The sequence below is a fragment of the Mercenaria mercenaria genome, chromosome 14 (genome assembly GCF_021730395.1).
Source record: "Mercenaria mercenaria strain notata chromosome 14, MADL_Memer_1, whole genome shotgun sequence".
Lineage (NCBI taxonomy): Eukaryota > Metazoa > Mollusca > Bivalvia > Venerida > Veneridae > Mercenaria > Mercenaria mercenaria.
Genome location: NC_069374.1, coordinates 25,039,619 through 25,065,549, shown reverse-complemented (window position 1 = coordinate 25,065,549; position 25,931 = coordinate 25,039,619). Strand labels below are relative to the sequence as shown.

Sequence of the window (25,931 nt, the reverse complement as noted above, 5' to 3'; positions counted from 1 at the left end):
TTGTTCAATGAAGTAGTAACCTCATGTTTTCTTTGCTGCATGAGATCAGTAATTAGAAAAGATTAAGCACATAACTACAAAACGAATTCTACAAAACACACCCGTGCATTATTTTTTGACTTTCTTTAATTTCAATATTGTATATTTCATATCACAGTTAATGAAATGCCATGAAAAGATGATGTTGCTACTTGGTTCCAGCATGTTCTAGAAGATTGCCATGATAAGATGTTGTTGCTACTTGGCTCCAGCATGTTCTAGAAGATTGCCAAGATAAGATGATGTTGCTACTTGGCTCCAGCATGTTCTAGAAGATTGCCAAGATAAGATGATGTTGCTACTTGGCTCCAGCATGTTCTAGAAGATTGCCATGATAAGATGATGTTGCATGTTCTAGAAGATTGCCATGATAAGATGATGTTGCATGTTCTAGAAGATTGCCATGATAAGATGTTGTTGCTACTTGGCTCCATCCAGCATGTTCTAGAAGATTGCCATAAGATGCTGTTGCTACTTGGCTCCAGTATGTTCTAGAAGATTGCCATGATAAGATGATGTTGCTACTTGGCTCCAGCATGTTCTAGAAGATTGTCATAATAAGATGATGTTGCTACTTGGCTCCAGCATGTTCTAGAAGATTGCCATGGTAAGATGATATTGCTACTTGGCTCCAGCATGTTCTAGAAGATTGCCAAGATAAGATGATGTTGCTACTTGGCTCCAGCATGTTCTAGAAGATTGCCATGATAAGATGATGTTGCATGTTCTAGAAGATTGCCATGATAAGATGTTGTTGCTACTTGGCTCCAGCCTGTTCTAGAAGATTGCTATAAGATGCTGTTGCTACTTGGCTCCAGTATGTTCTAGAAGATTGCCATGATAAGATGATGTTGCAACTTGGCTCCAGCATGTTCTAGAAGATTGCCACGATAAGATGTTATTACTTGGCTCAAGTATATTCTAGAAGATTGCCATGATAAAATGTTGTTGCTACTTGGCTCCAGCATGTTCTAGAAGATTGCCAAGATAAGATAATGTTGGCTCTAGTAAACAAACAGGCCTTCATAACCAAAGGGACTTGTCTAAGACATTTTTGTATCATATTTCACACAGGTCCTTGTGATGCATAAATTTATATTTACTTTGACAGCATGGTAGAAGTAAAGATCTGCTGCAATATCTGTGGCAAGTTTTTCGTATCAAGGCAGATAAAGGCGTGACCCATTGGTAATTGTTTGTGTAACCTGAAAAAGACAGGTATATACAGAATTCTATTGCTAAAGGTTTTATCTAAATACAGGTAATGTGAATGGAACATACCAAATTTTGCTGAACTTTTGTTTTTGATCACAATGACTGAACGTGACATCTATCATGACCATAGTATCATCAGTCAAAACATGTAGTAAATCATTGAATTTTCTGTTAAACAAAGTCAGCAGTCTTGGGCAACAATTCTAAATTTAACCCATAATAACTTAGCAATATTTCAAACATGAAAATGCTAAAACAAAACCACGAAAATTAGATATTGTAAATCTAAAACTAGAAATATGTCCACAGGACATGGATACCCCTGCTGTGTGATGTTAGGACACAAAAGTTTAAGTCCTGTGAGTAATGGCACTTTGAAAATAGGACTGGAGGAGAAATATGAGTGGACATTACTATTTCACTTTTAAATGATTCAATATTACATCGTCTTGGTAAAGAGAATGTTTGTAGTAAGTTATTTGAATATCCTGCTATGCGTATAAAAGTAATACACCAGAAAAGAAAAACAACATAAAATCTCAGGCGTGTAAGTATTGATATTTCGCGGTTTAAGTCTGCACTTGATTAACTGTATTATTATGGTGAATGCTTGTGCTCAGTTATTTGAATATCCATCTATGTCTATAAAATACAAAAGTTATAGACTGCACACGAAAAATTTAGTAAAATCTTTGATCCCCGTGACCTTGGCCTTTGTGCTAGGTGTCTAGATCTTAAACTGAACACATCAACATGTAATGGTGGATGTTTATACCAAGTTACATGAATATCCATCCATTCATATAAAAGTTTTTATAGACAGGACAGGAAAAATTGTTATGTTTTTTACTTCTAAGTGTGACCTTGACCTTTAAGGTAGGGGCTTGAATCTTGAATGCAACCCTTTATCTTGATATGGTGATTGTTTGTACCATGGTATTAAACATTCATGCATGCATAACAAAGTTTTAAGAGCAGACAAGGAAAATTACCTTACATCTTGAACCTCTAAGTGTGACCTTGACCTCTGAGATACGGGACTGGATTTTGCAAGCCATATGTTATATTGTTATGTTGGTTATTTGTGTCAAGTTATTTGAATATCCATACATGCATAAATCAAAGCCCTGAAAGGACTAATAGCCAGTGCTTATTGAGTGATATTTAAACCGATACACCTGAAGAATCAACATTTCATTGTGCATAGACTGGTCATGATTTGAACAATGTTGGTAGAGGTCCACTAGACAATGCTACATGGCAAATATCTAAGCTCTTTGCATTGTGGTTCAAGACAAGAAGGTTTTTAAAGGTTTTCCCTATACAACTCTATGTAAAACTAAGTTTGCCCCAGGGTGGGGACAATTTCAACCCTAACCCTAAACTCTAAACCCTAACCCTAGAGCGGAGTGGAGACACCGAATATTTCGAATGTGAATATAAAGTTCATAATTATTCTAGAATCGGTTGCTGCCTGTTTTTGTTTTTGTTGTTTAAAACAGTAGTCCTCAGTTGCTCACACACTCACTCAATACCAAGATTATAAAAAATAAAAATGGGACTATTTTTTTACACGACAAGAATATTTGTGTGATGTGGTCACATAGAAATAGAAGGAAAACTCAAATGACGCAAGGTTGAAACTTGGTAGTTGATTTAGAGCTATAGCCACTTGCTAAAACACTGGCTAAAAAGTTATAGAGCAGACAATAAATTCAGCCTTAAATATTTGACCTCTAAGTGTCACCTTGACCTTAGAGCTAGGGAATGGATGCTGCAAGAGAGACTTGTTATGGTGGATATTTGTGCCAAATTGTTTCAAAATCCAACAAGAGTGCCAGACTGTCACAAAATACGCCCGTCATGGAACTTCGTCTAATTCAAGGGGCATAATCTAAGAGTGCCTGGGGCGATTTGGGTGGTTATCTTTCTTGGCCGAGATATTATGCCCACAAACATTGTCAGCAAGTTTGGTGAAGATCAGATGAAAACTTTCGACTTAGAGTGCGGACAAGTCTAAATTCGCAGTTTTTTTTAGTAATTTAAGGGCCATAATCCAAGACTGTCTGGGGCAATTTGGCTGGTTATTGAACCTGGCCGAGAAAGTATGCCCACAAACATTGTCAGCAAGTTTGGTGAAGATCGGATGAAAACTGTTGGACTTGAGAGCGGACAAGGCTAAATTCGCAGATTTTCGAGTAATTCAAGGGCCATAATCCAAGAATGCCTCGGGCGATTTGGCTGGTTATCAAACTTAGTCAGCCTTAAATATTTGACCTCTAAGTGTCACCTTGACCTAAGAGCTAGAGAATGGATGCTGCAAGAGACTTGTTATGGTGGATATTTGTGCCAAATTGTTTCAAAATCCAACAAGAGTGCCAGACTGTCACAAAATACGCCCGTCATGGAACTTCGTCTAATTCAAGGGGCATAATCTAAGAGTGCCTGGGGCGATTTGTCTGGTTATCAAACTTGGCATAGATATTATGCCCAAAAACACTGTCAGCAAGTTTGGTGAAGATCGGATGAAAACTGTTGGACTTAGAGAGCGGACAAGGCTAAATTCGAAGTTTTTCGAGTAATTCAAGGGCCATAAACCAAGAGTGCCTGGGGCGATTTGGCTGGTTATTGAACTTGGCCGAGATATTATGCCCACAAACATTCTCAGCAAGTTTAGTGAAGATCGGATGAAAACTGTTGGACTTAGAGAGCAGACAAGGCTAAATTCGTTGTTTTTTTTAGTAATTCAAGGGCCATAATCCAAGAGTGCCTGGGACGATTTGGCTGGTTATCGAACTTGGCTGAGATATTATGCCCACAAACATTCTCAGCAAGTTTGGTGAAGATCTGATGAAAACTGTTTGACTTAGAGAGCGGACATGCTTTGGATGCCGCCCGCCAGACGCCGCCACGGGTGTTCACAAAATACGCCCCGCATTAGAGACGTGCGTATAAAAATGCATAACAAAGTTACAGGCTGGAAAAGATTTTGAGCACAGACAGACGTACACATAGACAGGGGGTAACTATATAATTATGCCCCCACATTTTTAATGGAGGTGGCATAAAAATTCAAGTTCAAATGAATCAAATCTATCTGAATGCAACTTCATTTCAGTTATGAAAATCTATGAAAATCATATGAAGGAATTTCAAAATAAGTATTTTATTTACCTAAGAGCTTGATCACCCAGAGAGCCTATAAAAATTGCATAGGCATTCACATTTTCATCACTTCGCAGTATCTGACCAAACTTGGCGGGAGAGATGCCGTAACGGTCAAAATTGGCATCACTTAGAATTATGAGGAACCTTTCGTCAGCTTCTTCCTTAGCTAATGTGTTAATAGCATAGCGTGTGGCTTCTAGTGTGGTGTCTCCACTCAGACAAAACTGTGAATGTGCATGCATTGTCTGTAAAAATACAAAATATGCTATGTTATAATACACAAATATTTTGAACCACATGTATCCTATGTTTCACACGGGAGGGGGGTCAAACTTGTAACAGATTTATAAACATGAGAAAGAATGAACTCCTTGTTTGTTTAAGATTAAAAATTAGTGTTAAGGTTCATTAACAAGTGATATACTTAATCTATATAATTTAATCTAATGTAATATTTTTACACATTTGATTCATGTTCTTGAAAATTATTTATAATTATAATGAATTTTGAGCAATGTCTGTGAGTAGTGCTCTATACTTTACCAAAATAATTCTTAAAGTAAATCTTTATAGATATGTTAAACTGTACAACTCAAGTAAACCAAGACATTTTTACATGAAAATTACAATCAACATTGTATTACCTTGACAACCTTCAATCTTTCTTTGTTATTCTTTGGTGGTTTCTCGAAACTGGAGAGCTCAACTTTATGATCTTCACCGGAGTGGCCAACTATGTCAAACTGTAGATATAAAATTGAAAAGTACTTTTGAATGTATGTGCCAACCATTATCAAAATATACATGCACTTCGCAAACAAAAAACAGTCTAATTTTACCTGATGTGAAATCTGTTGTTACATATATGAGCCGCACCATGAGAAAACCAACATAGTGCATTTGCAACCAGCATGGATCCAGACCAGACTGCACGGATGTGCAGGCTGGTCTGGATTCATGTGGATGCGCAGGCTGGTCTGGATTCATGCTGGTCGCAAATGCACTATGTTGGTTTTCTCATGGTGCGGCACATATCATCAAAATGAAAAACACCACAGTCAATAAAGGACTGACACTCTCTGGAACATGATTTACAGACCATTTTCATTAGAATTCCCTTGGCAAAGCACACAATCTAAACTAACTTCTCCAGTCTCATACCATAACTAGAAGATGCTTTTGTAGAAAAGTGCATGTCTCCCCCAATGCATAGTAGTAATAGGCAAGAAGTCAACAGGGGGCAGGAGAGAAAGTCAAAGAGACACTGATGGTTGGCTGCAATAGGGATCATCTACTTGGCATGTCCAATCATCCCACAAAATTTCAACATTCTGGGCCTAGTGGTTCTCAAGTTATGGACTGGAAACAGTTTTCCATGTTCAGCCACCTGTGACCTTGACCTTTGATCTAGTAACCCCAAAAATATCACTGGTCACCTACTCTGTAAGCCCTAACATCCTATGATGTTTGAAGGTTCTAGGTCAAATGGTTCTCCAGTTAATGATCAAAAATGAAGTGTGACAGATGGCCCCTGTGACCTTGACCTTTGATGGAGTGACCCCAAAAATCATATTGGTCAACTACTCTGTAAGTCCTATCACCCTATGAAATTTGACGGTTCTAGGTCAAATGGTTCTCAAGTTACTAACCAGAAATGGATTTCACCTGTATTCATGATAAACAATTATCACAGTATAATACTGTTATTTATATCTTTTTGCTGCATCTGTTGTTTGTTTACCAGTAATCGGATATGCATGTCCCAATAAAATTAAGAGAAAATTTACTCAGAAATTATGAATATATGCTTATTTTCCTAACTGAAAAAGTATTTTTTTAAATTGACCTTGACTCTAAATATAAAAATATTTGATGGTTATTTCTTCATCTTTGTTGCAAAATTAGTTATTTTCCATGTACACTTGTATACATTATAACTGAGTGCCAATATTGCGTACATGTGATCTCCCAGGCAGGAGGGTCAAAATCCTGATTTGAGAATAAGACCTGTCAATTTGTGTAAGTATGAAAAGCAAGGAATAAAATACTTCTGAACATATGATTTAAATCAAGTGCAAAACATTTGGTACGAGGCTGTATAAAAGCATGCATGCTACCATGTAATCGAGATGTAGTTCAGGATATGTACTGAAATGGTGTGCTTCTCATTTAAGAATGTTCAGTAATATGATTGTGATATAATTTTCTTTTTATCAAATGGATAAGTTCAGTCTTTTTAAGATTTAACTACAAGATGCTTTTGTAAAAAAGCGCGTGTCTCCCCCAGTGTATAGTCGCATAGGCAAGAAGTCGATAGGGGACAGGAGCGAAAGTCAAAGAGACACTGATGGTTGGCTGCAATTGGGATCATCTACTTGGCATGTCCAGTCATACCACTAAGTTTCCACAGTTTGGGCCTGGCGGTTCTCAAGTTATAAATTCAAAACAGTTTTCCATGTTCAGGCCCCTGTGACCTTGACCTTTGATCAAGTGAACCCAAAATCTGTAGTGTTCATCTATCATGCATGTCCAATCATCCTAATGCATCGTCTCTAGAGCATTATGTTACTAAATTAATTATATATATAGACTTATAATATTTGTTAACATATTTCTTCTTCTTTAGATAAAAAAGTAGGAATTATCAATAGTAGGAGTTTTTAAAAAAAAAAAAGCAGGAAAAAAGTAGGAACAGACCTAAAAAGTAGGAAAAAGTAGGGCTATTTGAAAGCCTGCGCTTGTGCAGCAAGAGAAGGAACCCTCCGGAACAGTTGTCGTTTTTATATTTATGCACATTTTACCACCCAAATATATCTAACAATTATTTCATTTCTATAGTATCCAGACAACTCATTACAAAACAAAACTTTGTAACTTTCCGTAAGTGCAACTGACCAACCATGCACAAGATGACATAGATAAGAATGATAGGTTATTAGCGGTGCTCGTTCCAATCAAATGCCTTGTAGCAGCAGACGACAATTACCAGATGTCAAATAATAGAACATTAGCCGGTGTAATACAAAATGTGTGTGTCATCCATGTAGGTCATTTACACAGTTGAAGTCTAAAAGATAAGGGTGGGTACTGGGCCTGTCACAGTTTCTGAAATTCAGTGTCATTTGCAGTCTGCTCTGTAATGAAACAGGTGTCAGGGTAGATATCTCCTCACACCTGTCACATCATATTTTCGAAGATTTAAGTCTCTTATTTAAAATCATGAGTTATATTCAACCCATTTGAAGTTTATACATGAATATTAATGTCTAATTTATTAGAGCAAGTAACTTAGTCTGACCAGTATATTATGACTTTTTTGGATTTTTTAATGTCTTCATTTTCCTAAGAGTACAATGCAGATACAGGTAAGGCTTAGAGGGATGACAACTATAAAATATCAGATCATTAAATAAGTCATCCCGATATGCCAAACGAGTATGCCTGTTTCTTGTCAATTTGAGCTTTCTCATCTGTTCGAGCCCTTGTGTTTTAGTAAATTCATACTCAGGTAGCATGTTCTTCCATCAGAAACTTGTGTCATTTACATTTTAAAATACCTTGGAAAATATTAGTCATGAAACCACTGAAAAATTAAGTAAATACCTGTTTTAATATTTTGCATCAAAAATTGCTTATTTCAAAAAAGGAAATTACACAGTGGGTAATACTGTGAGCCCAAATTTCAAATTAAAAGCATATCCTGAGCATATTTCGACGGTTGTAACAAGTGAACAAGAAATCAATCTTGATAGAAATTTGTTTTATGGAAATAATCTGTGCAAACATAAACACTTGATTAACCTACTTAACAAAGGGCTCGAATCAATGAGAAAGTTTTGAAATGATGTAGAGTTTGACCTTCTTCAGTCTCGTGCAAAAAAAGTACATATAAAAGAAGATAACATTGTAATTTAAGAATCAAGGAGAAAGCAGCAAAAGGATAGTTAGGCTACATTACTAGAAGAATGCATATAATATCCACAGCAAATGTTATTGACGTTATTTTTGTCATACAAGATAGTGTAAAACGTGTAGACCTCGCAGAACACGTAAGTGTCCACTTACAGGTCCCAGCTGTCTACCTCTAGAATTAGTCAAAATAATTTGACGTTCAGATTGTTTTATATTTGTGACGGGCAATCTAAATATCAAAACTTTGAAGGACCAATATATGCCTCTTTCTCGTAATTCCAAACATTCTCATTGATCCGAGCCTTTGGAAAATTTGCACTTGCAGCTATTTCCTGTTTCTAAATTTTATGTATGTTGTGGCTAATCATATGACAGTTAAACAAAAATAAAAAGAAAATAGTATTACTCACATTAAAATAGAATTCTAACACGGCTCGATTGGATTTCCAGTTAAACAAAAAAGAGAAAAAAAAAGACCGATTTTTGGTAATTCAAGGGCCATAACTCCAAGACGCCTGGACCGATTTGGCTAGTTATCGAACTTGGCTGAGGTCTTATGGTCAAACACATTTTTTTCAAGTTTGGTGAAAATCGGATGAGAAATGTTCGACTTAGAGTGCGGACAAGCTTTGTGACAGACACACACACAGACTGGAGTAAATCAATATGTCTCCCACACCACTCTGTGGTGGGAGACATAATTATGTAAACATACCTCACATTAATTCCTCACATTCCTCTGAAGCCTTCATAGCTATTACTGCAGTTTTTTCATGGCCACTAAATAAGTATATTCCTTGATATTCTTCTAAATATCCTTCCAAACACTCCCCAGCCATTAAAAACAATTTCCATTCCAGTTTCTAACCTTGATCATGGCCATTAAATCCATACATTCCTTGATTTTCTTCTTATATCCTTCCACACACCCCTCAGCCATTAAGACAGTTTCCATCTCGTTTTCTAACATTTCATCATGGCCATTAAATCTGTATATTCCTTGATTTCCATCATATATCTTTCAAGACCCTCCCCAGCCTTTTAAACAATTCCCATCTCCCTTTCTAACCTTGCATCATGCATTAAATCAGTACATGCCTTGATTTTCTTCTAATATCCTTCCAGACCCTCCCCAGCCATTAAAACAGTTTCTATCTCGCTTTCTCACCTTACATCATGGCCATTAAAATCTGTACATTCCTTGATTTTCTTTTAATATTCTTATACAGCTTATAATGCTGTTATATCAATTTCCATCCCTCTCTCTCTTTAACCTTGCATGTGTCCACTGAACCTGTACATACCTTGATTTTGTCCTCATATCCTTCTAAAGCCTCCATAGCCATTATAGCAGTTTCCATCTCTCTCTCTAACCTTCCATCATGGCCATTAAATCTGTACATACTTCCCGATACATCCATCAATAATCGTAACTTCTTTGGTAGTTCTTGCTTAGCTCCCATCTGCCAAAATGAAAACATTCATGTTGTTTACGCTGTAACACTATCAACAAATGCACAATTAAATTTAAAAAACCTTAACCTCACACATCCAATATTTTCATTCTATATAGAAAGAAGAATATTGATGTTTGTTTCGAAACCACACTGTCATTTAAGTTTACTAAGAAAGAACAAGAGCGCCGCCAAGCGGGGCAATATACGCCCGAAGGCTTACATCATAGGATGGGAGCAAAATTTTAAGAACTTGACTTTTGACCCCTAAGTGTGACCTTGACCTTCAAGCAAGTCATCCGGAACATGCGCTCTGCACGTCGTCTTGGTGTGGTGAACATTTGTGTCAAGTTTCTTTGAAATCCTTCAAGGGGTTCAAGAGTTACAGTGCGGACACGAAACAAAGTGATATGACCTTTGACTCCTAAGTGTGACCTTGACCTTGAAGCGAGACATCCAAAACATGTGCTCTGCACATCGACTCGGTGTGGTGAACATTTGTGTAAAGTTTCCTTGAAATCCTTCAAGGGGTTCAAGAGCTACAGAGCGGACACGAAATTGCTAACGGACAGACGGACGGACAGACAGACGGACGGACAGACGGACACCAGCGTCATAACATAATACGTCCCTTCGGGCGTATAATAAAATCATATACTAACTACTTCTTCTCCTATTCATATATGGGAAATTATTCATCATAATTGTTCCAAATTTTGAAGAAGTGGAAAAACTTGCTGAATATTTGCTTCCTGAATATTTGTTTGTTTTGTCTGGGTTTTAAGTGGCAATGACATGGTTCAGGTTGCACGGTGCTGTTCTAGCCTTAAGGTAGTTCTGCACGTTTGATAAACCGGAAGTGATGGCGCAAAACGTAGAATAAATCCTGGATTTGGCATACGGAAATGAAAATCGTTTTATGAATTAATGACAACCTGTGAGTAAATTTATCACAATGGCACTGTTACTATTTTTCTTAAGTTAAAATATGATATTAAAAGATCTGACACGTTAAATAATTCAAAATAATGGCTCAAAATTAGAGTGAAATGTACAGTTCACTTTAATCATGGTCAAATATCTCAAAAATAAGCACAGGGACATATATATTTTATTTCACCACATGATAGGCCATAGGTTTATTAACAACTGTGAGAAGTTTCATTAAAATCTACATTGTAGAAAAATTTCTATTTGCGAAAATGTTATGAAAGTTATGACTTTCCCAAATTGCGTGAGGTCCAAACTTTTCAAATCAGTCTTGCAAAAAATCAAGCACACGACCCTATCATTTTTATTTGCTGAATTTTCTAAGTATATTCTGAAGTTTTGAAAAACCAGGGTTTAATCAAATTCTACATTATAGAAAATTTTTTTATCCCTTTGATTCCAACGTGCAGAACTCCCTTAAAAGTGGAACACGGTGACATTAAGTTTCTTGAGGGACTAATTTTCGTGGATTTTGTGGTTTGCATCAATCCATGAAATTAAATATCAATGAACAAGTAAAATGTCTATTCAATTTACCTTTAAAAGTTCAAATCCATGAATTCACATCCCCACGAAAATTTAATACCAGGAAATTTCGTGCCCTCAAAATTAATTGATTTCACAGTAAGACACCTGGTGTCCATTTCAGTATTATTTTAGGCATGAGGGCTCCTGTGAAACTCCACTAACCTTGTGCAAACTAGTTGGATAGCTTCATCAAATGATAATTTACCAGTACAGAAACAAGATAAATCATCAAGAAGTATTTTCAGAAACAAAATAATTGATTGAACACCCTGGTAGATAAACCTACCTATTACCTGGTGCTAATATACAGGTACAAAATTAATATCATCTTAATACCAGAAATATATTGTAAACTTATGTACCTCTGGTTCTTTTTCACCGCGTCTTTTATACACAGTTTTCTCCCCGGTGAGGCCATCAATCAGTTTAGCATCATCTAAATCCCCGTATGTCTGGTTCTTCAACCACTGGCGCTCTTTACTCTTTGCCTAAATAGTATCAATAAAGAAATACATAAAAGCTTTACAAAACTGTCTTAAACCATGTTACCAGGATGCTTTATTAAATTTTATTCATTAAAAATCTTCATATCGGTACTTTTTTCTACTCTTAGAAAATATACAAACCCAAACATTTTTATAAGTCTTTTAGATCATTAGACAAATAAAACCAAACTGAACATATTCCTTATGACTACAGAAAGATGTAGTTGAGTTCAATAAAGAGAATATAAGGATCTCATATGACTGCCCATGTAAGACAGGGTTTTCCCAAACCCGAGGGGCAGCTTGGAATGGAAAATCCAGTGCTAGCTAGGTTTATTATCCAGAATGTCCCGTGGGTTTGGAAAACACTTGCCTTACTCAGGCAGTCATGTTAGATAATTTTTCTTGCCTATCGTTGATATTATTGCAATATTTTCAAAGATATTATAAATTAAAAATCGCTCATAAATCATGTCATATAAAATTTTAATTATGATGTCAGTATGTACATGTGCAGATTATCTTTTCCCTAGGGGAAAAATAAGGTGATCTCCTACCCAGATAACCTTGTCTTTCCCTGCTTGGTAGGAAAGAATGAAAAATCTTACCCATAACTGAATTTGGATGTCTGTATCCAGTGACCTTTACCTTTCTGTAGCCATAAAGGCCACATTAAGTTTTGTTTTATTTGTAAAGACACTTAAAAGACCTTTAAACACTGTATAGACTTGTACACTTTCTAAATACAATAAAACGAAAAAATCCCTTGAACATTTAAAAAAAATCAAAATTCATAAAGTGCTATTTGACACCTTTGAAGTTAAAATTTTACCAACATTAGATGTAACAGTATGGCAGAGTCTTGAAATTGCCTTAAATAATTTGGAAACAATCAATCAAAGCCATGCCATTTCAGAAAAAAATCCTGAACATATAAAAAACATCTTAGACTGGGAATTCAGTCAGACAATTTCTTTTCTTATTAGCCAATTAATAATATAAGAAACTTAATCGAAGCCAACTGAAATTAATTAGTACTAATTTAGCGAGTGTTTAATGCAAATACCAGTATATTAAGATTTTCTTGCATGGACAAAGCATAATCATTGTATCAATGAACTCACATGTTACCCTTATTCTAAATTTATAGTTTACCTGCAGGCTGTCTATGATGACCCTCAGTGATTGAACTTGTCTTCGTACGTGGCCAGCAAAATTCTCATAATTTTCAGCATCATATTCACTCATTTGAATTTCCTTCAACCTGGAATAAACCATATAGACAAGTTAGACAATTACACATATTCGTACATTCAAGGTAAGGAAGTAGAAGTTCTAACAACAAGAGGGCTGTAAGTTGCTCATCTGACCTCGACTGTTTGACCTTTAACACATGTATAGCACACTGACCATGAATAGTAACAAATGTGTTTAGTACAGAAAAAAAAACCCGGTCAAGTGTCCTCTTTTGAAAAAATTTGAGAGAGGACCGTATAAGAATACTACAGACCAAGATTAATGAAGATACGCCAAAAGGTTCAAAGGAACAGTTATTTAAGATATTTCTATTCTTAGCTATAGTGATCCCTTAAAGAGACCAAGTGACCCAATTTGAAGAAATTTAACATAGGACTTTCTATAAATGATACAGACCAAGTTTGATGAAGATCTATTAAGTGCTGCATGAAAAGCTGTTTCAAGGTATTTCTAATTTTCAGCTCTAGTGGCCATAAAAAGAAGGCAAATGCCCTCATCTGAACAAAATGAGGGGAGGACCTTATAATGATGCTCCACAGTTTGATAAGATCCGTAAAGTGGTTCATGAGAAGGCTATTCTTTTTTATCTGTAGGGGATGAGTGCCCCAAATTGAAAAAATTTTGAAGAGGACCTTATAATGATGCTACAGGCATGAAGATCTAAACACTTCATGAGTAGAAGTCCTTTATAGGGTTCTCTATCTTTAGCTTTAGAGGCACCAAGAAGGAGCCCACATCAAAATAATTGAGAGAGGACCTTGCAAGGATGCTACATGTCAAGTTTGGTATAATTCTAACCAAAGGTTTCAGTGGAGAAGATGTTCTAACTTAAAATGGTAACAACAGATGACAGGTGCCAGACCATCCACCTATGTTACTGATTTATGTCTGTTTCTTACTTTTCTGATTTTATCTAGTACACTACTTAACTAAGAGCTTACAGAATAACTCTGAAGGATTCATTAACACTAAAGAATTCATTAAAAGTAAGGGATTCATTAATACTCGGGATTATCATTGATTAACACTAAAGGATTCATTAAAAGTAAGGGATTCATTAGTACTATGGGATTTTCATTGATTAACACTAAAGAATTCATCAAAAGTAAGGGATTCATTAATACTATGGGATTATCATTGAATAACACTAAAGGATTCATTAAAAGTAAGGGATTCATTAGTACTATGGGATTTTCATTGATTAACACTAAAGGATTCATTAAAAGTAAGGGATTCATTAGTACTATGGGAATATCATTGATTAACACTAAAGAATTCATTAAAAGTAAGGGATTCATTAATACTATGGGATTATCATTGATTAACACTAAAGGATTCATTAAAAGTAAGGGATTCATTAGTACTATGGGATTATCATTGATTAACAGTAAAGAATTCATTAAAAGTAAGGGATTCATTAATACTAAGGGATTATCATTGATTAACACTAAAGGATTCATAAACAAGATGGGTTCATTTTTACATGTATTTTACTCCGTAAGATAATCTGCTATTAAATCATAAAAGACAAAGTTGTTAGTACCACTTGTTTTAAATGCCATTAGGAAATGTTGTACCTTTCTTTGAAAGCTTTTTGTGCCATCTCTCTAGCAGCTTTACGTACATGTTCCGGTACATTATCTTTCTCCCACTGTGCTACCTGAGCTACATTGTGACCAGCATCCAGTCTGTATGGTCCTCCAATACCTCCTAGCCCAGCTGTATTACTACCACCTACAAGATTAAAACAAGAGGGTCATGATGACCCTGGATTGCTCACCAGAGCAATATGAGCTACATGTTTCAAATGTCAAACTGATGATTTTTAGAAATTTTTTGGAAGATTTTCCGATGTACAATCAAGTAACCCCTGGGGCAGGGCCAATTTTACCCCAGGGGTCATGATTTGAACAAAGTTTGTAGAAGTCTATTAGGCAATGTTACATATCAAATATCTAAGATCTAGGCCTTCTGGTTTCTTTTTAACAAATTTATGAAGATTTCCCTATGTACAATCAAGTGACCCCTGGGGCTGGGTCAATTTGACCCTGGGGGGTCAAGATTTGAACAACTTTTGTAGAGGTCCACTAGGCAATGCTACATGTCAAATATCTAAGCTCTAGGCCCTCTGGTTTATTTTTAGAAAATTTTGAAGATTTTTCTATGTACAATCAAGTAACCCCATGGGGCGGGTCAATTTGTCCCTGAGGTTCAGGATTTGAACAAATTTTTTAGAAGTCTGCTAGGCAATGCCACATGTCAAATATCTAAGATCTAGACCTTCTGGTTTATTTTTAGAAAATTTTTGAAGATTTTCCTATGTAAAATCAAGTGACCCCTGGGGCGGTGTCAATTTTGACCCCGGGGGTCATGATTTGAACAAATTTTGTAGAGGTCACTAAGCAATGCTACATGTCAAATATCTAAGCTCTAGGCCTTCTGGTTTATTTTTAGAAATTTTTTGAAGATTTTCCTATGTACAATCAAGTGACCCCTGGGGCGGGGTCAATTTTGACCCCGGGGTCATGATTTGAACAAATTTTGTAGAGGTCCACTAGGCAATGCTACATGTCAAATATCTAAGATCTAGGCCTTCTGGTTCATTTTTAGAAAATTTTGAAGATTTTTCTATGTACAATCAAGTAACCCCATCGGGCGGGGTCAATTTCACCCCGGGGGTCATGATTTGAAAATTTTTTGTAGAAGTGTACTAGGCAATGCTACCTGTCAAATATCTAAGATTTAGGCCTTCTGGTTTATTTTTTGGAAATTTTTGAAGATTTTCCTATGTAAAATCAAGTGACCCCTGGGGCAGGGTCAAGTTTGACCCCGGGGTCATGATTTGAACAAATTTTGTAGAGGTCCACTGGCAATGCTACACGTGAAATATCTAAGCTCTTGGCCTTCTGGTTTATTTTTAGAAATTTTTTGAAGATTTTCCTATGTAAAATCAAGTGACCCCTGGGGCGGGGTCAATTTTGACCCCGGGGGTCATGATTTGAACAATTTTAGTAGAGGTCCACTAGGCAATGCTACATGTCAAATATCTAAGCTCTAGGGCTTCTGGTTTTTGAGAAGAAGATTTTTGAAGATTTTCCTATGTAAAATCAAGTGACCCCTGGGGCGGGGTCAATTTTGACCCCGGGGTCATGATTTGAATAAATTTGGTAGAGGTTCACTAGGCAATGCTTCACACCAAATATCTAAGCTCTAGGGCTTCTGGTTTTTGAGAAGAAGATTTTTAAAGTTTTTCCTTTCTGTTGCCATGGCAACCAGAGTTCTGCATGGAATTCAATTCTTTGAATAATTTTTGTAGAGCTTCACCCAAGGAACATTCCTGTGAAGTTTGGATAAAATTGGCCTAGCAGTTTATGAGGAGATGTCGTTTAAAGTAAAAGTTTACGGCCGGACGCCGGACACCGGACGCCGGACGTTGACTGATCAGAATAGCTCACCCTGAGCCTTTGGCTCTGGTGAGCTAATAAACATGTCCACTGCAAAATCTGCGCTTGAATTTGTAAAGATATAGCACCAAACCACATGTGAAACAAATGACTGTCTTTTGGTTTAATATAATTTTCAGTAAGTTTTCATTTATATACATTATACAGTGCTTAGTTTACCTAACATATTTTTTTCTTAATTCCTTGCCAATATTTTAAACCTGTTCTTTTTCATAAGTAACTTAAAACTTCCTTAAATGTATCAGAGGTGGGTGGGGAGTGACAGTTAAACATTGTCTTCAGAAACCCGTCAGTTAGCATATACATCTTGCCAGAGATCTGAACCTAATACTGTCCCATTACCTCAAGACCAGAAGTCATCTACCTACATGTATTGCGATAACTGCATGAACTACACAAAGGACTTAAAGCCAAACTACTGGATTTCTTTAAAAACTGATACGACCAATGCAAGATTAAAACATTGTAAATTGCACTGTGAAGCAAGTACACTTAAACCTGCATTAGTTACCACCTGTATTTAATAAGAATTGAGTTGTGTCCCCTTAATGAGAAGACACGCTTTTAGGCAGAGCTTATCTTTCAAAATAAAACTGTGCTAATAAGTAATATAGTGCTGAAAATTGGACTATAAAGGAAATATATTTAGCGTTACACATTTAAACCTGTATTAAATAGCTACTTGCCTTAAGCAGTCAGTAAGCTTACATCCGAAATTCATTTTTTATTCTTATATCAATTTTCTTAAACTGGCACTTGGTTTAAGGAACCAGACTGTGTCGCTCCCCTGACTGGCTACTTAATACAGGTTTTGCTGTACTGTAGTTTGAGGAATTGAAATCTTAAACTTCTTCACATCAAGATATATTGTGGATAATGAAACCTTTTTACAATCGCATCTTCTAATTATTAATATTATTTCAATTATCTTTTCAAAAATAAAAATGGCCTTACCAGTGCCACCTGCCCATGTATTGCCACCAACATGAGGTTCATTTTTCGAGTCAACTTTTCCATGTTTAGGATCGTCAGCCGTGCGACCACTTTCTCTGTCATAGGTTACCTAAAATGCATTATACTTTTTCCTCCTTAATATGCTCATTTTACTTGTGAGACTAATGTTAGATCTTTTTGTCTCCTGTAATGCATTTCCTCAGAAAGTTCTCAAGACTGTATTCTGTGACTGGTCTTCAAACTCAATCTTATAACCTTGAACTTGTGTACATGTATTAAAATGTATTTTAGGAATTGTAGTACATTAAGAAGTTGTTTATTTACCTCCAGAAAATAAGACTTTACTGTATAAATTTGTTTCCAATGGTTCCAAACATCAGACAGACAGTCATTTATGTTCTTAATTTTTCATTAAAGCAGTATTATAATAATTGTGAGACCTATAACTAAGAGATTTTCATCACCACCTTAGACCCTTTAAAACTGTAACAAAGTACCTGTAGAGGTCTTGTATCCTGCCAGCCAATCATATTCTTCCATTCTGCCATTGACCTTTCAAGGTTAATGACTGAAGTCTCCCACAATCGCACACATCCACCTACATCTACGGTAACCAAACCATCGTTACTGGTTTCCGCCATCAGTATACTTGTGTCAGAAATATTGAATAACCAGGATGCATAGGGTGATTGTCTTGTAGCTCTGAAATGATACAGTACTTTGGTTAATGTTTTAAGACTGACACATTTTTCTTCAAGATTTATAAAATCAGTAGTACCTAAACTAACTTCAATGTAATTTTCTTTATAATTTTAGTCTTTTAAATCTTAGCTGTGTGGTTGACATTGGTCTTTTATCATACATAAACTTTTAAAATTCATTATTCCTTAAAATAAAGTGATAAAGTGGGGGTCCCAGTTAGGTGTCTGCGCAAAATGTTTTTTGATTTTATTAATATTTTGTGGTAATATACCTACATGTATTAAGTTTCATTAACAAGTGTTATTGTTACCAGTTTTGACTTACTTCTATAGATATTCACATTTAAAGTGGGTGGGGTAATCTGACATGTGACCAGCCAGGAACACAATTTCTGTTATTCATTTAAAAATAGTTCTAACTTTTTACCTGAAACTTTCATAATAAAATAACTATGCAATGGACATTCACACAACATGTTGCATTTTAAATTGTACTGAATACTTTTTTAATCACAGAGCCACAAAGTGGTCTAATCAAATTTACTGATTTTCAATGGACGAACTTTACCAAAAAGCTAAAACATTTTTCATTAGTTGAGATATTAAGGTGTTATTTTCAGCAGATATTGTAAACTAAATAAACATTAAAATGACAGTATATCAGTATATTCTGATTAATATTGGTAGAGTGGTACACTCTCAAACGGGGAAAAAGTGGGTGGGGTAAATAAATATTCGAAGCAACACTACAAAAATTGTGCAGTTGTTACGAAATGGCCTCAGATTGTCTATTACTATCTTAATTGTGCCACCATGAGTGGTGGGGCATATAGATTTGCATTTGTCCGTGCGTCCGTCCGTCAATCTGTCTGTGCGTCCGTCCGAAGTTCGTGACGCGCTTAGATCAAAAAGTATTTGATATAAATTGATGAAACCTTGCAAGAGTCTTTATCATGATATGAACTTGCACACCTTCTATTTTTCGTCTGGCTCCGCCCCCTAATTTTAGAGTTACTGCCCCTGGAATAGTAAAAAATGCACATTTTCACCTTGTGACACGCCTGGCTTCAAAAGTATTTGATATAAATTGATGAAATCTTGCATGAGTCTTTATAATGATATGAACTTGCATATTTTCTATTTTTCGTCTGGCCCCGCCACTATTTCTAGAGTTATGGCCCCTGAAATAGTAAAAATTGCACATTTTCACCTAGTGACACCCCTAGCTCAAAAAGTATTTGATATAGATTCATGAAACCTTGCATTAGTCTTAATCATGACATGAACTTGCGCATCTCCTATTTTTAATCTGGGTCCGCACCCTATTTCTAGAGTTATGGTCCCTGAAATAGTCAAAAATGCACATTTTCACCTTGTGACATGCCTAGCTCAAAAAGTATTTGATATAAATTGATGAGTGTTTATCATGATATGAACTTGCGCATATACTATTTTTATCTGGGTTTGCCCCCTATTTCCAGAGTTATGGCCCCTGAAATAGTAACTGATAAATGCACATTTTTACCTAATTATGTGCCTTACTCAGAAGTATTCTCGGTGCCTTACTCAGAAGTATTTAAATGTAAATTCATGAAACCTTGCTTGAGTCTTTATCATAATGTGACCTTTGCACACATGGCACTTCTTGAGAATTTTAGCATTTATTACAGAGTTATGGCCCTTGAAATAGCTAAAATAGTGGATTTTTTGTTTGTGATGCTCATAAAGTATATGGTATAGAATAATGAATCCTTTTCATAGTTTTTTGAGGCTATACTCCATTAAGACTGCAAACATTTGAATTATTTCCCCTTATTTGTGACATATGTACCATGCGAGGGGTAGGGGTGTGGGGAGGGGGACACACCCTGTGTCCTACAGACACATTCTAGTTTTATTAAATACAGACTTGGTTGATAAATTTTAACAATTTTTTTTCACTTTAATAAGACTTTATACATGTGTGCCATGGAAAAATCAATGCAGAAAATTAAATGTTAATTTAAACAATAGCTTTCCTCAAAATATACTGCCTCAGGCAAAACATTTTGTTAAACACCTTGAGCTTTTAGGGTTAATTTGGTTTGTCTACATGTTATGTTCAAGGTCCATGCTTTTTCCATGACACACATGTATAAAATGGGAATTCTTTGTTAAAATTTATCAATCAATGCTGTATTTAATAAATTTAAGATAGTAATAGACAATCTGAGGCCATTTCTTAACAACTGCACAATTTTTGTAGTGTTGCTTCGAATATTTATTTACCCCACCCACTTTTTCCCAGTTTGAGAGTGTACCACTCTTCCAATATTAATCAGAGTATACTGATATACTGTCATTTTAATGTTTATTTAGTTTACAATATCTGCTGAAAATAACACCTTAATATCTCAACTAATGAAAAATGTTTTAGCTTTTTGGTAAAGTTCGTCCATTGAAAATCAGTAAATTTGATTAGACCACTTTGTGGCTCTGTAATGAAAAAAGTATTCAGTACAATTTAAAATGCAACATGTTGTGTGAATGTCCATTGCATAGTTATTTTATCATGAAAGTTTCAGTTAAAAAGTTAGAACCATTTTTAAAAAGATAACAAAAATTGTGTTCCTGGCTGGTCACATGTCAGATTACCCCACCCACTTTAAATGTGAATATCTATAAAAGTAAGTCAAAACTGGTAACAACAATACTTGTTAATGAAACTTAATTCATGTAGGTATATTGCCACAAAGTATAAATAAAATCAAACAAGAGGACCATGATGGTCCTGAATCGCTCACCTCTTCCCATATGACCCAGTTTATAAACATTCAGACCAACTTTCATACAGATCCCATGAAAAATATGGCCTCCAGAGAGGTCACAACGTTTTTTCATTATTTGACCTACTGACCTACTTTTTGAAGGCACGTGACCCAATTTCGAACTTGACCTAGGTATCATCAAGATGAACATTCTGACCAATTTTCATGAAGATCCATTCATAAATATGGCCTCTAGAGATGTCACAAGGTTTTTCTATTTTTAGACCTACTGACCTAGTTTTTGACCGCACATGACCCTGTTTCGAACTTGACCTAGATATCATCAAGATGAACATTCAGACCAATTTTCATACAGATCCCATGAAAAATATGGCCTTTAGAGAGGTCACAAGGTTTTTCTATTATTTGACCTACTGACCTAGTTTTTGATGGCATGTGACCCACTTTCGAACTTGACCTAGATATCATCAAGATGAGCATTCAGACCATTTTTCATACAGATCCCATGAAAAATATAGCCTCTAGAGAGGTCACAAGGTTTTTCTATTATTTGACCTACTGACCTAGTTTCTGAGGGCACGTGACCCACTTTCGAACTTGACCTAGATATCATCAAGGTGAACACTCTGACCAATTTTTATGAAGATCTCATGAAATATATGGCCTCTAGAGAGGTCACAAGGTTTTTCTATTTTTAGACCTACTGACCTAGTTTTTGACCGCAGGTGACCCAGTTTCGAACTTGACCTACATATCATCAAGATGAACATTCAGACCAACTTTCATACAGATCCCATGAAAAATATGGCCTTTAGAGAGGTCACAAGGTTTTTCTATTATTTGACCTACTGACCTAGTTTTTGATGGCACGTGACCCAGTTTCGAACTTGACCTAGATATCATCAAGGTGAACGTTCTGACCAATCTTCATGAAGATCTTGTGAAATATATGGCCTCTAGAGAGGTCACAAGGTTTTTCTATTTTTAGACCTACTGACCTAGTTTTTCATGGCACGTGACCCAGTTTCGAACTTGACCTAGATATCATCAAGGTGAACATTCTGACCAATTTTCATGAAGATCTTGTGAAATATATGGCCTCTAGAGAGGTCACAAGGTTTTTCTATTTTTAGACCTACTGACCTAGTTTTTGAGGGCACGTGACCCAGTTTCGAACTTGACCTAGATATCATCGAGATGAACATTCTGACCAACTTTCATAAAGATCCCACAAAAAATGTGACCTCTAGAGTGGTCACAAGCAAAAGTTTACGGACGGACGGACGAACGGACGCACGGACGACGGACGACGGACGCTGCGTGATTACAAAAGCTCACCTTGTCACTATGTGACAGGTGAGCTAAAAACATTTTGCGCGTGACACCTAACTGGGATCCCCCCCTTTGGCTATAGTAAAAGTTCTAGTTCTACAGGTATATATTTTAAATGAGAATCCAGCAGAAACATGTAGCCATTCTAGATGAGTCAATTTCAGAAATCAAATTCAGTCTTTTGACTATACATGGCCTGGAGCATACTACAAACACCAAACCTTCAAAGTTTCATTTAAATATTATATGGATTCTGTACTTTGATTTTAATTCAAAGTTTGAGATTCCACACAGGCAGTCTATAATAAAGTCCAAGTAAAATGTAACTGAGTGAAATTGGTATCATCAGGGACATAAATAGATACATAATAGTAATACATTATTCCTGGTATCATTCTGCAATGTTTTGGTAATGTTAAAATTATGAATACCATTTTCATTCTGTGTTAATTTTTCTCAGTAAAAATAGGTCAGACACATGCAGTTAAGGTATTAGGCCCATAATAGGGTACCTCCTTTTTGAAGAGTATTCAATTCTTACCATAAACCTACTTTGACTGCAATTTTCAGGGGTGCGTAGGTTCATCCCCCCCCCCCCCCCCCCCCCCGAGACCAAATTTTTTTCCCCTTATTTTCCTTTTTTTCTAGTAAGTTTTTACTTCTTTCAAGGCTTGTTATTGATTTATTGTACAAAAGTGGGAAAAAAATCATTTGATATGCGATTTCTTGCTATTCAAAGTGAATTTACCTCTGAAACAGAAGGGGTAGAGTTAGACATCTTTAAAAATAATGAGTTACATGCGGTAAAAGTTCTCTATTTTGCCTTCATTCTTTATATTACATATTGTGGAAGAAATGTAGGTAGGTTTTACTTCTGCCCCAAGGTTATTTTTGAATGAAGTGAGCAAAATTCAAAACAGACCCCCAGGATGCGACCTTAATTTTTCAATATTGGAGTTGGAATTCTGTCTGATTAAATCCGTTTACTCGAGGCACCCTAGAAACAAGAGGACCATGATGGTCCTGAATCGCTCACCTCTTCCCACATGATCCAGTTTTGAGTATGACGTCGTTTTTTCTATTATTTGACATAGTGACCTAGTTTTTGAGCTCATGTGACCCAGTTTTGAACTTGACCTAGATATTATCAAGATAAAAATTCTGACCAATTTTCATGAAGATCCATTGAAAAATATGGTCTCTAGAGAGGTCACAAGGTTTTTCTATTATTTGACCTATTGACCTAGTTTTTTAAGGCACGTGACCCAGTTTCAAACTTGACCTAGATATCATCAAGGTGAACATTCTGACTAATTTTCATGAAGATCCATTCAAGGGTATGGCCTCTAGAGAGGTCACAAGGTTTTTCTATTTCAAGACCTACTGACCTAGTTTTTGATCGCAGTTGACCCAGTTTCGAACTTGACCTAGATATCATCAAGATAAACATTCAGACCAACTTTCATACAGATCCCATGAAAAATATGGCCTCTAGAGAGGTCACAACGTTTTTTCATTATTTGACCTACTGACCTACTTTTTGATGGCATGTGACCCACTTTCGAACTTGACCTAGATATCATCAAGATGAACATTCTGACCAATTTTTATGGAGATCCATTCACAAGTATGGCCTCTAGAGGGGTCACAAGGTTTTTCTATTTTTAGACCTACTGACCTAGTTTTTGACCGCACATGACCCTGTTTCGAACTTGACCTAGATATCATCAAGATGAACACTCAGACCAAATTTCATGAAGATCCATTGAAAAATATGGCCTTTAGAGAGGACACAAGGTTTTTCTATTATTTGACCTACTGACCTAGTTTTTGACGGCACGTGACCCACTTTCGAACTTGACCTAGATATCATCAAGATGAACATTCAGACCAACTTTCATACAGATCCCTTGGAAAATATGGCCTCTAGAGAGGTCACAAGGTTTTTCTATTATTTGACCTACTGACCTAGTTTTTGATGGCACGTGATCCACTTTTGAACTTGACTTAGATATCATCAAGATGAACATTCTGACCAATTTTCATGAAGATTTCATGAAATATATGGCCTCTAGAGAGGTCACAAGGTTTTTCTATTTTTAGATCTACTGACCTAGTTTTTGACCGCACGTGACCCAGTTTCGAACTTGACCTAGATATCATCAAGATGAACATTCAGACCAACTTTCATACAGATCCCATGAAAAATATGGCCTTTAGAGAGGTCACAAGGTTTTTCTATTATTTGACCTACTGACCTAGTTTTTGATGGCACGTGACCCAGTTTCAAACTTGACCTAGATATCATCAAGGTGAACGTTCTGACCAATTTTCATGAAGATCTTGTGAAATATATGGCCTCTAGAAAGGTCACAAGGTTTTTCTATTTTTAGACCTACTGACCTAGTTTTTGATCACACGTGACCCAGTTTTGAACTTGACCTAGATATTATCAAGATGAACATTCAGACCAACTTTCATAAAAATCCCATGAAAAATATGGCCTTTAGAGAGGTCACAAGGTTTTTCTATTATTTGACCTACTGACCTAGTTTTTGACGGCACGTGACCCAGTTTCGAACTTGACCTAGCTATCATCAAGATGAACGTTCTGACCAATTTTCATGAAGATCTTTTGAAATATATGGCCTCTATAGAGGTCACAAGGTTTTTCTATTTTTAGACCTACTGACCTAGTTTTTGATGCACGTGACCCAGTTTCAAACTTGACCTAGATATCATCAAGTTGAACATTCTGACCAATTTTCATGAAGATCCATTGAAAATTATGGCCTCTAGAGAGGTCACAAGGTTTTTCTATTTTTAGACCTACTGACCTAGTTTTTGAAGGCACGTGACCCAGTTTCGAACTTGACCTAGAATTTACCAAGATGAACATTCTGACCCATTTTCATAAAGATCCCATGAAAAATGTGACCTCTAGAGATGTCACAAGCAAAAAGTTTACGCACGGACGGACGCACGGACGACGGACACCGCGCGATCACAAAAGCTCACCTTGTCACTTTGTGACAGGTGAGCTAAAAATGATAAAGAAAGTTTTTATTTTAAGTTTTATGATTGTTTACCAATAGTTTGATGTTTCTTTCATAAAAAATAATGGAATAATGAATTCTCTACAAACGTTTTGGATAAAGGCCACCACTTTGAAATTTGTCTCTACTTGAGCTTTAGGAAATACCATAAATTGCACAAAATTTATAAAAAACGGCACGGTAAAAGTTTTTAAAAATTTGCATATAAGTGCCAAGCACGGTCAACTGTAAGAATATACAAAGCAAATGCCATTTTTTAAATATTACTATTAGGGGCCTAATACCTTAAATCTATATTCCAAGTGACTGAAATGACTTGTAAGGAATGGTATACTGGAAATACAGTAATATTGATATGTAATTTCATATGACTACTTTTATATGCCAACAGCTTCAATCAATGAGTTAGGGAAATAGATTGTATGGTCATGTAATGCAAATACCAATCACCAGTTGGAAGAGACAATAGGTATAGAATAAACTACTGTATTGCAGCGTTGCCTGAACAATTATCCATAAAGTCATCCGTTATGAAGTAAATTGAGAATTCAGATATACTTAAACACTGAAGACAGATTCAGAACTATGTTTACTACTTACTCTTGGTA

General features: G+C 36.0%; 1 protein-coding gene across 1 annotated transcript in view; it reads right to left on the bottom strand.

Annotated features, from left to right (window-relative positions):
* Positions 1-444: 444 nt before the first annotated feature.
* LOC123526698 (von Willebrand factor A domain-containing protein 8-like) overlaps positions 445-25,931 on the bottom strand; it is a 106,991-nt gene continuing 81,504 nt past the window's right edge. The window contains exons 36-44 of the mRNA XM_053523090.1: positions 17,964-18,168; positions 17,467-17,575; positions 14,626-14,782; positions 12,947-13,055; positions 11,669-11,794; positions 9,639-9,797; positions 5,067-5,165; positions 4,429-4,667; positions 445-1,244 (exon numbers count right to left, since the gene is read on the bottom strand). Coding sequence (XP_053379065.1) covers positions 1,139-1,244; positions 4,429-4,667; positions 5,067-5,165; positions 9,639-9,797; positions 11,669-11,794; positions 12,947-13,055; positions 14,626-14,782; positions 17,467-17,575; positions 17,964-18,168 — 1,309 coding nt within the window. The 3' untranslated portion in view covers positions 445-1,138. The remainder of the gene's footprint in view (positions 1,245-4,428; positions 4,668-5,066; positions 5,166-9,638; positions 9,798-11,668; positions 11,795-12,946; positions 13,056-14,625; positions 14,783-17,466; positions 17,576-17,963; positions 18,169-25,931) is intronic.